The 12,052-nt window shown below is 46.9% G+C and overlaps 1 protein-coding gene across 10 annotated transcripts in view; it reads right to left on the bottom strand.

The window, feature by feature from the left end:
* The window catches only part of LOC119953289 (myosin-16), a 456,622-nt gene that overhangs the window by 171,755 nt on the left and 272,815 nt on the right, over positions 1–12,052 (bottom strand). For all 10 annotated transcript variants that reach the window (XM_038777389.1, XM_038777388.1, XM_038777387.1 and 7 more), the window contains one exon: positions 5,461–5,606. In XM_038777389.1, coding sequence (XP_038633317.1) covers positions 5,461–5,606 — 146 coding nt within the window. The remainder of the gene's footprint in view (positions 1–5,460; positions 5,607–12,052) is intronic.

The raw sequence follows: 12,052 nt of genomic DNA on the forward strand, positions 1-12,052 counted from the left end.
CTTCTAGGGCAGTGCTAACTGCTTGTTCCAGGGTGTTGTGAAAGTTATTTTCAACTGCTGGTGTAAGTTCGGGCTTTTGAGGCAAGAAAATTGGGTTTTGCAGCTTTAAATTTCTTTTTGTTCATTTTCGTGCATTTCCCTTTTAAGTGGGCGTGGTCCTGGTCCTCAACGTCATAACGCTTGTGACGTCATGCGTAGGACTCCATTGCCCATGCACACACTGAGTTTCCTGTTCTGTGCCCTCTTTTTGCAACTGAGCATGTGTGGCTCCTTTCCAAAGATGGCTGTCACTCAGAACCTCCGTCTTCCTCCGATTCAACCTTGCCTCTGCCTCGTGGTGAGTGTTCGCGCCATTTTTACCAATTTTGTTTTCTAAATGATGATTCTGTGTTTGTAGAGACTCAAAGTACTGATTTTGTTTTTGTTCATATGCAAGGCATTTTTGCAAGCGATTTCTAGAGTTAGATAATTATTTTGTGAAAGTTCTTCCTTCAAATTTTTATCAGATAGTCCAGAAATGAATTGATGCATTATCATAGTGTCTCTGAAATCAGCACAATGACAGCCTTGTGGTATTAACTTGAGATTTGTAATAAAATCAGAGATGGGTCCTCCATTTCTCTGACAAGAGTCAAATCTTTACAGCATCTCACCGGACTGACTGTTACAGCGGTCAGCACATTTTTTGAGTATAATGTCTACTTTGGTGTTGTCCTCACCTTCTAAGTAATTAAAGCAATTATAGATTTCTCTAGCTTCATGCCCTCCTGTCGAGAGCAGTAGGGCTATTTTTGTTGCGTCAGAGGCAGTGCTTAACTCATTAGCTGTGATAAATATTTGGAACAGCTGTTCAAACATTTAACAGTTATAACTTAAATTACCGGTTGTTTCCAGCTGCCATGGAGTTCCAACAAGTTCCATCGAATCAGTTGGTCGTCGAGAATCCATTTGCTGCGAAGTCTTCCACAGTCGAAGATCCGGTTTAAGTTTTTCTTCTCTTGCTGGTGTCTAGCTAGCTTTCTGAAATCACTTCTGGTACCATATGTTATTCTCGAAGTCTGAATAAAGATTGTAGACTTCCAGTTAACACAAATACTTTATTCAATGGGTTCGTTCTGTTTCCGGAGCTTAAGTAGATATAATACAGTCAAGAGGTATGACCAGTGAAGCTACGGTAAGCTGCCTATGCTGAGCTGTCTCTGTCTGCTGCTGCTCACTAGCCCTGTGCTTCTGAAAGAGAGGTGGATCCTCCCTTGGGCTGGACACTTTATACCAGTCTCTGATGCTGCCCTCTGGTGAAGCTGTGGCTGTTACATCTGTCTGTAGTCCGTGGTGTATGTTCAGATGTACAGATCACTACAGACCCGACCTCATGGGAGTCTCCCAGGGGATCAGAGGCTCCAAAGTGCTTGCATTCTGGGCAGGGTGCCAGGCTGGCACTGACAAGCAGGCATTTTTCCCGTGTTGTGGGTTGGGCCTACGGGGTTCCCTGCCTTGGTGTGGGGAGGCCTGAGGACCCCCTTATAGGCGAGCTGAGACTTTGGGGGGGGGGGGGGGGGTGGCAAATGTAAAAATGGCGGCCGATCTACATCTGCACTGGAGAGCTCCAACGCACCGAGCTCCCCAGTGCAGAAAATGGGACTAAGGTGTGCCTCGTTGGGGCTGTGTGTGTGTGTATCTGCTGTGGCCCTGTATCTACCTGAATTGGCATTCAATGGTGTGGTATTTGGTCCATAGCGAGCGCCAAGAAACACCCCATCTAAACGCGCTCGTTATGGGATTCAGTTCCCATTTGGGTAGATCGCACCGTAAGTGTTGACGCCGAGACTGTATTGCACATGGTTCATGTTCCCATTGGGTCACTATTTGATGGAGAGTCAGGACATGTAAAATGGCCAGCACTCTGCCGGCGTAAATTCCAAGCAGTTCTTAGCCCAGTGGGTGTTCTAACCACTGGGGCTAGAGTCAGCACTGAAGAATCTGGCAGCTGGAGCTGTGGTTTTTAAAAAAAAAACATTTTATTAAGGCATTTATGATTTTATAATAACAAAAAATACCAATACAAATGTAAACATAATTCAGTACATAACACCAACAAACAACTATACCCAGCCAACGTGGCTTATATACAATTTCCCAATCCCTCAATCTCCTCGCACTAATCCTGCCCAACCTAAACTAACTCCCCAAACCCCCCCCCCACATTCCCCAACACCCACCCCTCCTATTGTATCTGCAAACAGTTTAGTTTTCCCCGAAGAAGTCGATAAACGGCTGCCACCTCCGAAAGAACCCTAACATCGATCCTCTCAGGTCGAACTTAATTTTCTGAAGCCTGAGAAACCCAGCCATGTCGCTAACCCTGAGTGATTCTGAGTGCTCACACTTGCTGGGGCCCTGGTTGAGCTTGGCCACACCAATCCCCTTGATGCAACAGCTGGGGTAGGTGGGGGTGGCCCGGGTGGGCTCTCAGATGCCCAAAGGCCTTCTGAGCATTCAAGGGGCACAGGCAGCACTCAGCAGTGTGAGCAGCCAGGAACTTATAAGTAGAACCAAAGAGGTGCATTTAAAAGTCAGACTGCAACAATGGCAGTCTGAGCCGTGCCACCTCAATCCTAAGGGGGACACCTAAATCCACAAACTTGGTGTTAAGCCATTCCCCGCTAATGTTTCCAGCCCGGCCAGCCAACCCCCAGCAAACTCACCATTTTTCAGTCTTTTTTTTAAACCTCTTGCTCCACTGCCATGCGCCGAGTCCATGTTCATAAATACTTGCAGTATTTCGCACCCACAAGACATTCGCCAGAGAGGAGCAGAGCATCGCGAAGCATGGAGCATGAATTATCCAACCCACTAATCACATTTAAATGCAAGGAAATGCCGCTTTTGCATGCTGTTGGGTTTGGTGGAGGGGGTGGGGGGCGCGGTGTACAGTTTGCTCAGTTGACTTGATGGCCGCCGTGGATAGATTGGTGCTAACAGCACAGGGTTAGATTCCCATTTCTACGAGGGTAGGTTCCAGGGCCCTCCTTTCCCTACCCATGGAGGAGGTTGAGGCACTATAGGTTGGATCTGCCTTCAGGGCAGAGAGCTTGAAAGGAAGAAGAGGATGTTGATATATACTGAAGTGTTGAGGTGTCCCATTGTATTAAGCCCCATACATTTTTCTGTTAGTTTCACAATAAAACACCAAGAGGAGGATTCTCGGAGTGATGAATGTACTCAAAGACTCTCAGGGGCTTAGTGTGGTGCTTGCACTAACCTGTTTCAACTCTTCCTGCATTCATTTGCTTCCATATCTTGATTTTCTTTTATCAGTTACATGACAAATTTCTTCAGGGGAATCACTGCAATGCTGTGAAACCCATGGATATCAGACCACCCAGAACTGCTTACAGTCAGTTACGGGCAATTACTCATTTTTCAAAGGAAAAAAATCACAGCGAGAAGCACTCAACTTTTATGGCCAAAAAAAGCCCAAGGGCCTGAAGTTAACAGTAACTCTGGTTGTGACTTAATCTGCATTAAACATAAACAAGATAGTTTTCATACAGGAGGAAGTATTAGAATTGAAAATTACATGAGAGAGAATTAAATGCAATCCATTTACCAGACAGCTCCTGAATAGGAACTTTCATGGATGTACTTTCATCAGATCAGTAGCTCTCATTTACACTGGCGGCGATTTTCTGGCCACATTGCGCCCGGCATAAATCCTGCTTTGCCGGGACAATTCCTGAAGAGGCCCGAAACGGGATTTGTGTCAGGCGCCAATCAGTTTCTGATGCTCCAGGCCTGATTCAGCTGACCTAATCTGGTTCATACCCTCACTGGTTGTGGACCAGATTAGCATATTAAAAGTAAGTATTTAAATATTCAAAACCGGCTGCTAGCTGAATTCCCCCAGCCCTGGTAACCGGCAGATATCACTGCCGATCTCGACTAATGGACACCAAACGTGATTACGACATCAGGGACTCTGAGACCATTGTAGCCTCTGGGTGTTCAAGCACATGGCACCCTGGCAGGCAATCTGGCCCTGTCAAGGGCAGGCCTGAAGGAACCTGGGGCACGATTCTCCAAAATGGAGACTAAGTGTTCACGCCGTCGTGAACGCCGTCGTGTTTCACGACGGCGCGCAAATGGGCACGGGGATGGCCATTTCTGACCCCCACAGGGGGCCAGCACAGCACTGGAGTGGTTCCCGCTGCTCCAGCCTCCCTTCCCGGCGCCAATGGGGCGTGCCAACCCACGCATGCGCGGAGGATTTCTTCAGCGCGCCGGCCCTACGCAACATGGCATGGGGGTGCAGGGGCCGGCCGTGCAAAAAAGTAGGCCCGGTGGAGGGGGGGGGGGGGGGGGGGTGGGGGGAGGAGAGGTAGGCCCGCCGATCGATGTGCCCCGATTGCGGGCCAGACCCCATCGGAGCCCCCCTCCCCCCACCCCACAGGCTGCCCACCCGACCCTTTGTGCAGAGTTCCCACCAGCAGAGCCCAAGGATGAACAGCGGCGGCGGGACTCTGCTGTAACCGCACGGCCGCTTGGCCCATCCGGGCCGGAGAATCGGCGGACCGGCTGCGGACAGGGCCCACGGCCGGCGATCAGCGCCGCGCCAAAGGCACTGATGCAAATGGTGCCGATTCTCCGCACCTCAGAGAATTGCATGCCAGCGTTGGGGCGTCGTGGCGGGTTGCGGCGATTCTCCGGACCAGCGCGGGGCTCGGAGAATCGCGCCCCAGATGTCTGCAATCTTTTTGTGGGGTTGAGAGGGGGGGGGGGGGGTGAAGAGGCGATTGATGGGTGGTAATAGGGAATTGATGCTGGCAAGGATGGGGTGCGGAACCTGAAGCTCCATTGCCACTGATGGGATAGGCCTCCACGTTGAGATTGTAGCGATCATTAAAAGGAGCACTCCCATTTCTGTGAAGTCGGGCTTGTTTAGGCCCCACCCCTCTCAATGCCGGTGCAGAACCCCTCCCCATCCAAAAAAAAACCTTTGAAGTGTGAGTGGATTGCAATCGGGATCCCGCCAACCCACCCGACGGAAATCCTGGTCGCATTCCCTGCCGGGGACCACACTTTGGAATCTTTTGCGAGAATTGCGGCCATTGTTTTATTTAGTGATTCAGAATTTTTTTTTTCTAAATTGAGAAACTTGGAAGACAGACCAAATGTAGGACTTCACCAAGGTCCAAAAGAGGTGGAGATAAATAGTAGAACATTGCATCAGAAACTGGGGGTTTAAGGAACAGAGGAGGACTGGAGGAATAGCAAAACGAGTCAACATGTTTCACAGGTTTGAGCTACATGATTGATCTGGTGGATGGCAAAATTCAACACAATGGAGCAGCAGTGTGTGGCCTGTAGACAATCCAATTTAGCAGAGCCATTCGAATTAATAGCCCGCATACATTAATTATCAATTTATAATTTAGAAAAACAAAATCAGAAAGCACTCACTTCTTGATGACTTCTTCCAGGTCAACCTTCAGTTTCTCCATTTCGTTCAGGCTATCAATGGTCATCTTGAGATCTCCTTCAAGTTTCCGTCTTCCCCTTTCTAGCTCTGTCCGCAGTTGCTTCTCCTGCTCAAAGTTGAACTCAAACTGTTGAGGAAACACAGGTTGAAAAAAATCAGTTTTATTTTCAGTTTCTGACCATCATGTCTGTTGACTCAAAGAGGACTGGATATGTAATAATATGTAAAGTACAAGTATAGTAAAGGGTTAACAAGAGACTATGTGTAACTCAGCAATAGATGGTGTTACTAAGTGATTTGTATACATGGCTGCATCTCTAGGAATTCTGAGAGAAGCTGATGAGAAAGAGAGAGAGAAAGCGGAGGGAGATTTCATTGTGGAAATATAGCATGAGGTTGAGTTCTAGTGTAGTTTAATAGTTAGAGAGAATATTGATTACTGTACTACGGATTTGGTATTATTATCTGTTACTTAATAAAGTGTGCAAACCTAATCAAATTTAGTTGTGTAAAATTTCATAGAATTTACAGTGCAGGAGGCCGTCATTTGGCCCATCGAGTATGCACCGGCCCTTACAAAGATCACCCTACTGAAACTCACGCATCTACCCTATCCCAGTAACCCTTACTTAACATTTTACTTTTTAGACACCAAGGGAAATTCAGCATGGCCAATCCATCTAACCCGCACATCTTTGGACTGTGGGAGGAAACCGAAGCTCCCGGAGGAAAACCACGCAGACACGGAGAGAACGTGCAGAGTCTGCACAGATAGTGACCCAGCTGGGAATCGAACGTGGCACCCTGGAGCTGTGAAGCAACTGTGCTAACTACTATGCGACCAATTTGTTTTGATTTAAACTTCTTAGTTTTATATTCTTTGTCAACACTACATATCTGGCTATCTTGGAGAACAAGATAAGGAATATAACATGATACCAGTAGTTGCAAAATAACAGAATAGATGCAGTGATAACAGAAGTACACCATTCATACCGCATGGAACCTTCTGAGGGATGCAGTTATTTTACTCTTAATGAGAGAAAGGTCAGTACTCTGGAAGAAATACAACGGACGCGATTTAACAGAAATGAAACGCGATTTAACAGGAATTAAACAGTGTCCTGTGTCAGGTGCGTTTAGTCGGGTGTTTCCCTGTGTTGACAGCATCAAGAACGATCATCTATTAAAGAGGACTTTGCTTCGTTACTGGACCTCAGTGAAGAATGCCCTGCTTAGTCCCATTTTGTTAAATCTCGCGAGGTGTAACTCACCACATCAGTCTTTTTTGAGCTATCCCTGCCTAAAAGCGCCACATTGTGTGGAATCACATGGGGAATTTTTTTCTGTAGTCAGTTGGCCACAAGGAATCTAGCTGTGACAATCGTTAAACTCGTTTACAGCTGCCAGATGGCAAAGCGTTTAAACCCACCAGTCTGGGCTTCATTTGATGTGAGCCTCAGTAGTCAGTGCACAAACCAGCTGTATCAGCGAGTCAGCCAAGGAGGGTTTGTTCAAAGAATTGATGGGGGAAAAAATGGTATGCCATAACACAAGGTTTTCTTCCCTTACTTTTCTCCACCATTGTCTTGGTTCATGCTTTTGGGCGGTACCACAATTGGTGACAGCCATGTTAATAGGGTGGCCATCCTTTGTCTGCTCAGTTAAGAAGAACATTAATTCTTTATGGTGGGTTGGAATAGGAAGTGGGGGGGGGGGGGGGGGGGGGGTCAGAGACCAGACCAATTTTGTCCCCAGCCAATACCTATTGGTCATTAACTCTGAGGGCAGATCAGAGCTGGATCTTCCTGCTGTATGTGGCTTAATAGTTCACCAGGCTGTGAATTTACCCATTGAGCTATCAGAGACTTTAACTTCTTTTTTATTCTTTCACAGGATGTGGATGTCGCTGGCAAGGCCAGCATGTGTTGCCCATTCCTAACTGTCCTTGAATTGAGTGGCGTCCTTGGCCATTTCTGAGGGCAGTTAAGAATCAATCGCATTACGAGGTCATATGGAGGCCAGACCAAGTAGAAATGTCAGATTTCCTTCCCAAAAGGACATTTCGTTCACTAATGAGGTTTTACAACAATCGATCACTGGTTCAGTTACAGGACTATGTCACCATCTCACCTTTATCAAGTAACGTTTTGTGACTGAATAATAGCAATACCCCACTTTAACAAGACTGCACCTTTTGAACTACAATGTTAACTATCATTTGCACTAAGAGTCTTGAGGTCTCTGTGCAGTCCAACGGGTTTAAGCGGACACCTGTCTGTTACAAATGACGTGAGGCAACAGTAGGAATAAACGGATCCTGTCATATAACTTCAGCCAAAGCATATCACATGCTAATGGAGATGAATAAGGAATTTTATTGATTAATCCCAGTGTGTGGCCTTGTAGGTTCAACCAAAATGTGGGCTTTATTTAGAAAACGTTAATACTACAGGCTGTGGTGTTCGACAGATAATGTCATGGAACTGTTCTCTTACAGTGCTCCTGTTCGGCTACAAGACTACTTATGAGGAAACACTTAACACGACACAACATTTCCTGCCCATTTACGCCAAATGTCACCGACACAATAAACAGTACAACAAATTAGCAACATGCATAATCATTTAACAGCAACAGTCATATCAGATGTTTCCGAGATCGTTGTTCTCAGTGTGGTTGTTGGCAAACCTCAACCGTCTGCTTTTTAGTGCTTGCTGCAACTTCTGGTGTTTTTGACCTGGTGTTGGCAAAGTGATCGGAGGTTGATCCGTGTTTTGATCTGCAATTGAAGTGCTATTTTCCCCAATTGATTCGGTTAGTGTCAGGTTCTCAGAAAGGTCCAGGTTGTCTCTTGGCACAGTTGCATTGACTCTTGTTAGTTCCGGCTTTGGCAGATTGGCTCTGGTCACCAAAAGTTGATCTACATAATTTCGGATTTATACGGTGTAGACTAGTCCGGTCTGTGCCAAGGTGGGGGCAGGAATCCACTTTAGCTTGTGGTTTAATTTATTGCCAGGACATCTTGACCCTGATGAAAAAGACAATGTCTCGCCTTGTTCTCCTGTCATATGACCTGATCCTGCTGCTTTTTCCTCAACAATTTATTTTGTCTTCGGTGGTTTTAGCATATTGAAAGTTGTGCATAGTTGACGTTTAACCAATTGCAATGTTGGAGTTACTTGGGTTGCCAAGTGCGCAGCACTCCTGTACATGAGCAGAAATTGACTCAAAACGTTTAGACAAAGAACTTGGGGCAGCAGGGTAGCATGGTGCTTAGCATAAATGCTTCACAGCTCCAGGGTCCCAGGTTCGATTCCCGGCTGGGTCACTGTCTGTGTGGAGTCTGCACGTCCTCCCCCTGTGTGCGTGGGTTTCCTCCGGGTGCTCCGGTTTCCTCCCACAGTCCAAAGATGTGCGGGTTAGGTGGATTGGCCATGCTAAATTGCCCGTAGTGTCCTAATAAAAAAGTAAGGTTAAGGGGGGGGGTTGTTGGGTTACGGGTATAGGGTGGATACGTGGGTTTGAGTAGGGTGATCATGGCTCGGCACAACATTGAGGGCCGAAGGGCCTGTTCTGTGCTGTACTGTTCTATGTTCTATAACTTTGTCGAAAAGTTCTGGTCACCTTTAACGCATGTTTCATCGTCTGTACAAAGCGTTCTGCCAGCCCATCTGCAGGATGATAAGGAGCGGACAGGATGTGTTGAATTTTGTTCTCCTTAATGACCCCCATTCCCTGCTGCCCCCATCTCTCCCGTTGGGTTCAGTTTCGCTCTCCTGTTTCCCCAGGCCCTCTCCTCCTTTCCTTTTGTGTCTTGGCTACTTTCTCTTTGTTCCTGGCTACTTAGTTGCTGACCACAAACAGGTCCCAGATGTCTGAACCACAGATGGCGAATTTGATTTTCTCCATTCGGAGAAATTCCGATAAGTCAGACAGCCAGTTTGAAGCTTTAGGTGATGCTGCTGACCGCCTGCCAAGCAGGATGCTACGGCGGGCGGTCAGGGAGGAAATGGCAAGGGCATCAGCCCTCCTCCCCATGAATAGATCTGGCTGGTCTGATACCCCAAAGACTGCCACTTCGGCATGGCTCCACCCTCATCCCCACCACTTTGGACATAATACCATGCAAGTCTGGGGCAAGTTCAGTCTAAAGATAAGGTTAGGTGGATTGGCCATGCTAAATTGGCCCTTAGTGTCCAGGGATGTGCAGGCTAGTTTATAGGTATAGGGCAGAGTTGACGGGGGATCGGACCTGGGTAGGGTGCTTGGAGGGTTAGTACAGACTCATTGGGCTGAATGGCCTCCTTCTACACTGTAGGGATTCTATGATTCAAATGAGCAACTTTTCCAAAAAAAATAATTCCTCATCTACATCTTAGTCTTAGGCTTCTTATTCCTAAACACTATCCTTTAATTCTAGTCTTTTCCACAAGGGGAAGGATCCTCCTGGTAACTACCCTATCAAATGATGTGATAATTACTAATGTGATAAACCACTAATTACGAGCTGTAGACCGGTTAGTTTTTAACGGTATGTCCGGAGACGGCCGACCCTTTATGTACAGACATAATAGTCATCATTTGATCACAAAGGTTTACTGTGACGGAACTAACAGTTATTTCTAACTACCGGCTACTTATGTGTAATGGGAGCAACCAGCCACCTCGCACTCCCGGGAGAAGGCCCTTTGTCTGCCTTTACCCGACCCTTCGGGGGTGAGATTGTCTTCACCAGCTAGAGTCTGGGAATGTATATTGGTATCCCTTACCTGTCGCTGAAGATTTGCAGTAATTCCAGCGTCAGGGAGATAGTGAGTCGGGATACCTGCTGGGCGAAACTCTTCTATCTCTCTATTCCGAGGAACTTAAACAGGGTGTTATTCAACTCCAGCCATTTGCCTCTCGCGCCCAATTTAGCAATTTAGAGGGGCCTCACGGTAGCATGGTGGTTAGCATCAATGCTTCACAGCTCCAGGGTCCCAGGTTCGATTCCCGGCTGGGTCACTGTCTGTGTGGAGTCTGCACGTCCTCCCTGTGTGTGCGTGGGTTTCCTCCGGGTGCTCCGGTTTCCTCCCACAGTCCAAAGATGTGCGGGTTAGGTGGATTGGCCATGCTAAATTGCCCGTAGTACAAGGTTAATGGGGGGATTGTTGGGTTACGGGTATACGGGTTACGTGGGTTTAAGTAGGGTGATCATTGCTCGGCACAACATCGAGGGCCGAAGGGCCTGCTCTGTGCTGTACTGTTCTATATCTATATAAGATCACCTCTCATTCTTCTAAACTTATCTTTCTCAGTCTTAAAGACACTCAATGATTTGGCCTCCACAGCATTCTGGGGCAATGAGTTCCACAGAGTCACCAATTGTTTGGCTGAAAAAATTCCTCCTCAACTCAGTTTTAAATGATCGGCTCTTCAGTCTGAGGCTGTAACCTCGAGTTCTAGGCTCTCCTAATAGTGGAAACATCTTCTCCACAACCACTCTATCTAGGCTTTTAGTGTTCTGCCTCTTTCAATGAGATCCTCCTTCATCATTTTAAACTCTATCGAGTACAGAACCAAGTCCTCAACCGCTCTTCATATGACAAGCCCTTCATTTCCGGGATCATTCTTGCCAACCTCCTCTGGACCCCCTCCAAGACCCTTCGATACGGGACCCAAAACTGTTCACACTATTCCAAATGGGGTCTGACTTATACAGCCTCAACAGTACATCCCAACTCATGTATCCTCTCCAGATGAATGCTCACATTGCATTTGCCTTCCTAACTGCTGCCTGAACCTGCATGTTAACCTTAAGAAAATCCTCTATTAGGACTCTTTGTGCTTCAGATTTAAGTTTCAGTAAACCCCCGTTATCCTTTCTTGACCTCCCCTCTTTTTGTCTTGCTTAACCCTTTCATACACAAGATCGGTCCTTGCTTCTTTAGCTTCCTCTCCAAAGTTGAACTCCCATTTCCCTTGGTCCAATTAGGAGCAAGAACTGCTCGAAGAGCAGGCTATCTAGATAGTACTGCAGCATCTTCGACATGCTCTCTTTGCACAGTGACCTCGATTTCCTAATCAATATCATCTGAATGCCGGCACTAGCCTGTTTAAATAAGAGGCATTAGTATAACCGATCAGTGACGTTTTTCCAATTTTTAAGTGAGTCATTATCAAGCTGACAGAAGGTTTGCGAGGGCTCGACTGTAACGCAACTCCAAAGGTCAATGCAAGTTGGCAGATAACCAAGAATCTACGTCAAAGGGCATTGGCAACAGCTGACAGAAATCACAGGAGGGAACATCAGGAAGAGCTACAGCTTTAGAGTGAGACAAACCCACATCAGCTGTCCAGGGTAGAGGGGAAGCCTCCAAGAAACGGGTTTTCCTTCCAATATGCTTCCCTGCAAAGCTTTTGTGAGCTCACGAGCCACTCAAGGTTTAAAAAGAGACTGGTGTAAGTTTTTACTTTATGAAGGTACCAAGGTCAATTGAATGCACTGATCATAGAATTTACAATGCAGAAGGAGGCTGTTTGGCCCATCGAGTCTGCACCAGCCCTTGGAAAGAGCACCCATTTAAGCCC

This window comes from Scyliorhinus canicula, chromosome 18 (assembly GCF_902713615.1).
Source record: "Scyliorhinus canicula chromosome 18, sScyCan1.1, whole genome shotgun sequence".
NCBI classification, from domain to species: Eukaryota; Metazoa; Chordata; class Chondrichthyes; order Carcharhiniformes; family Scyliorhinidae; genus Scyliorhinus; species Scyliorhinus canicula.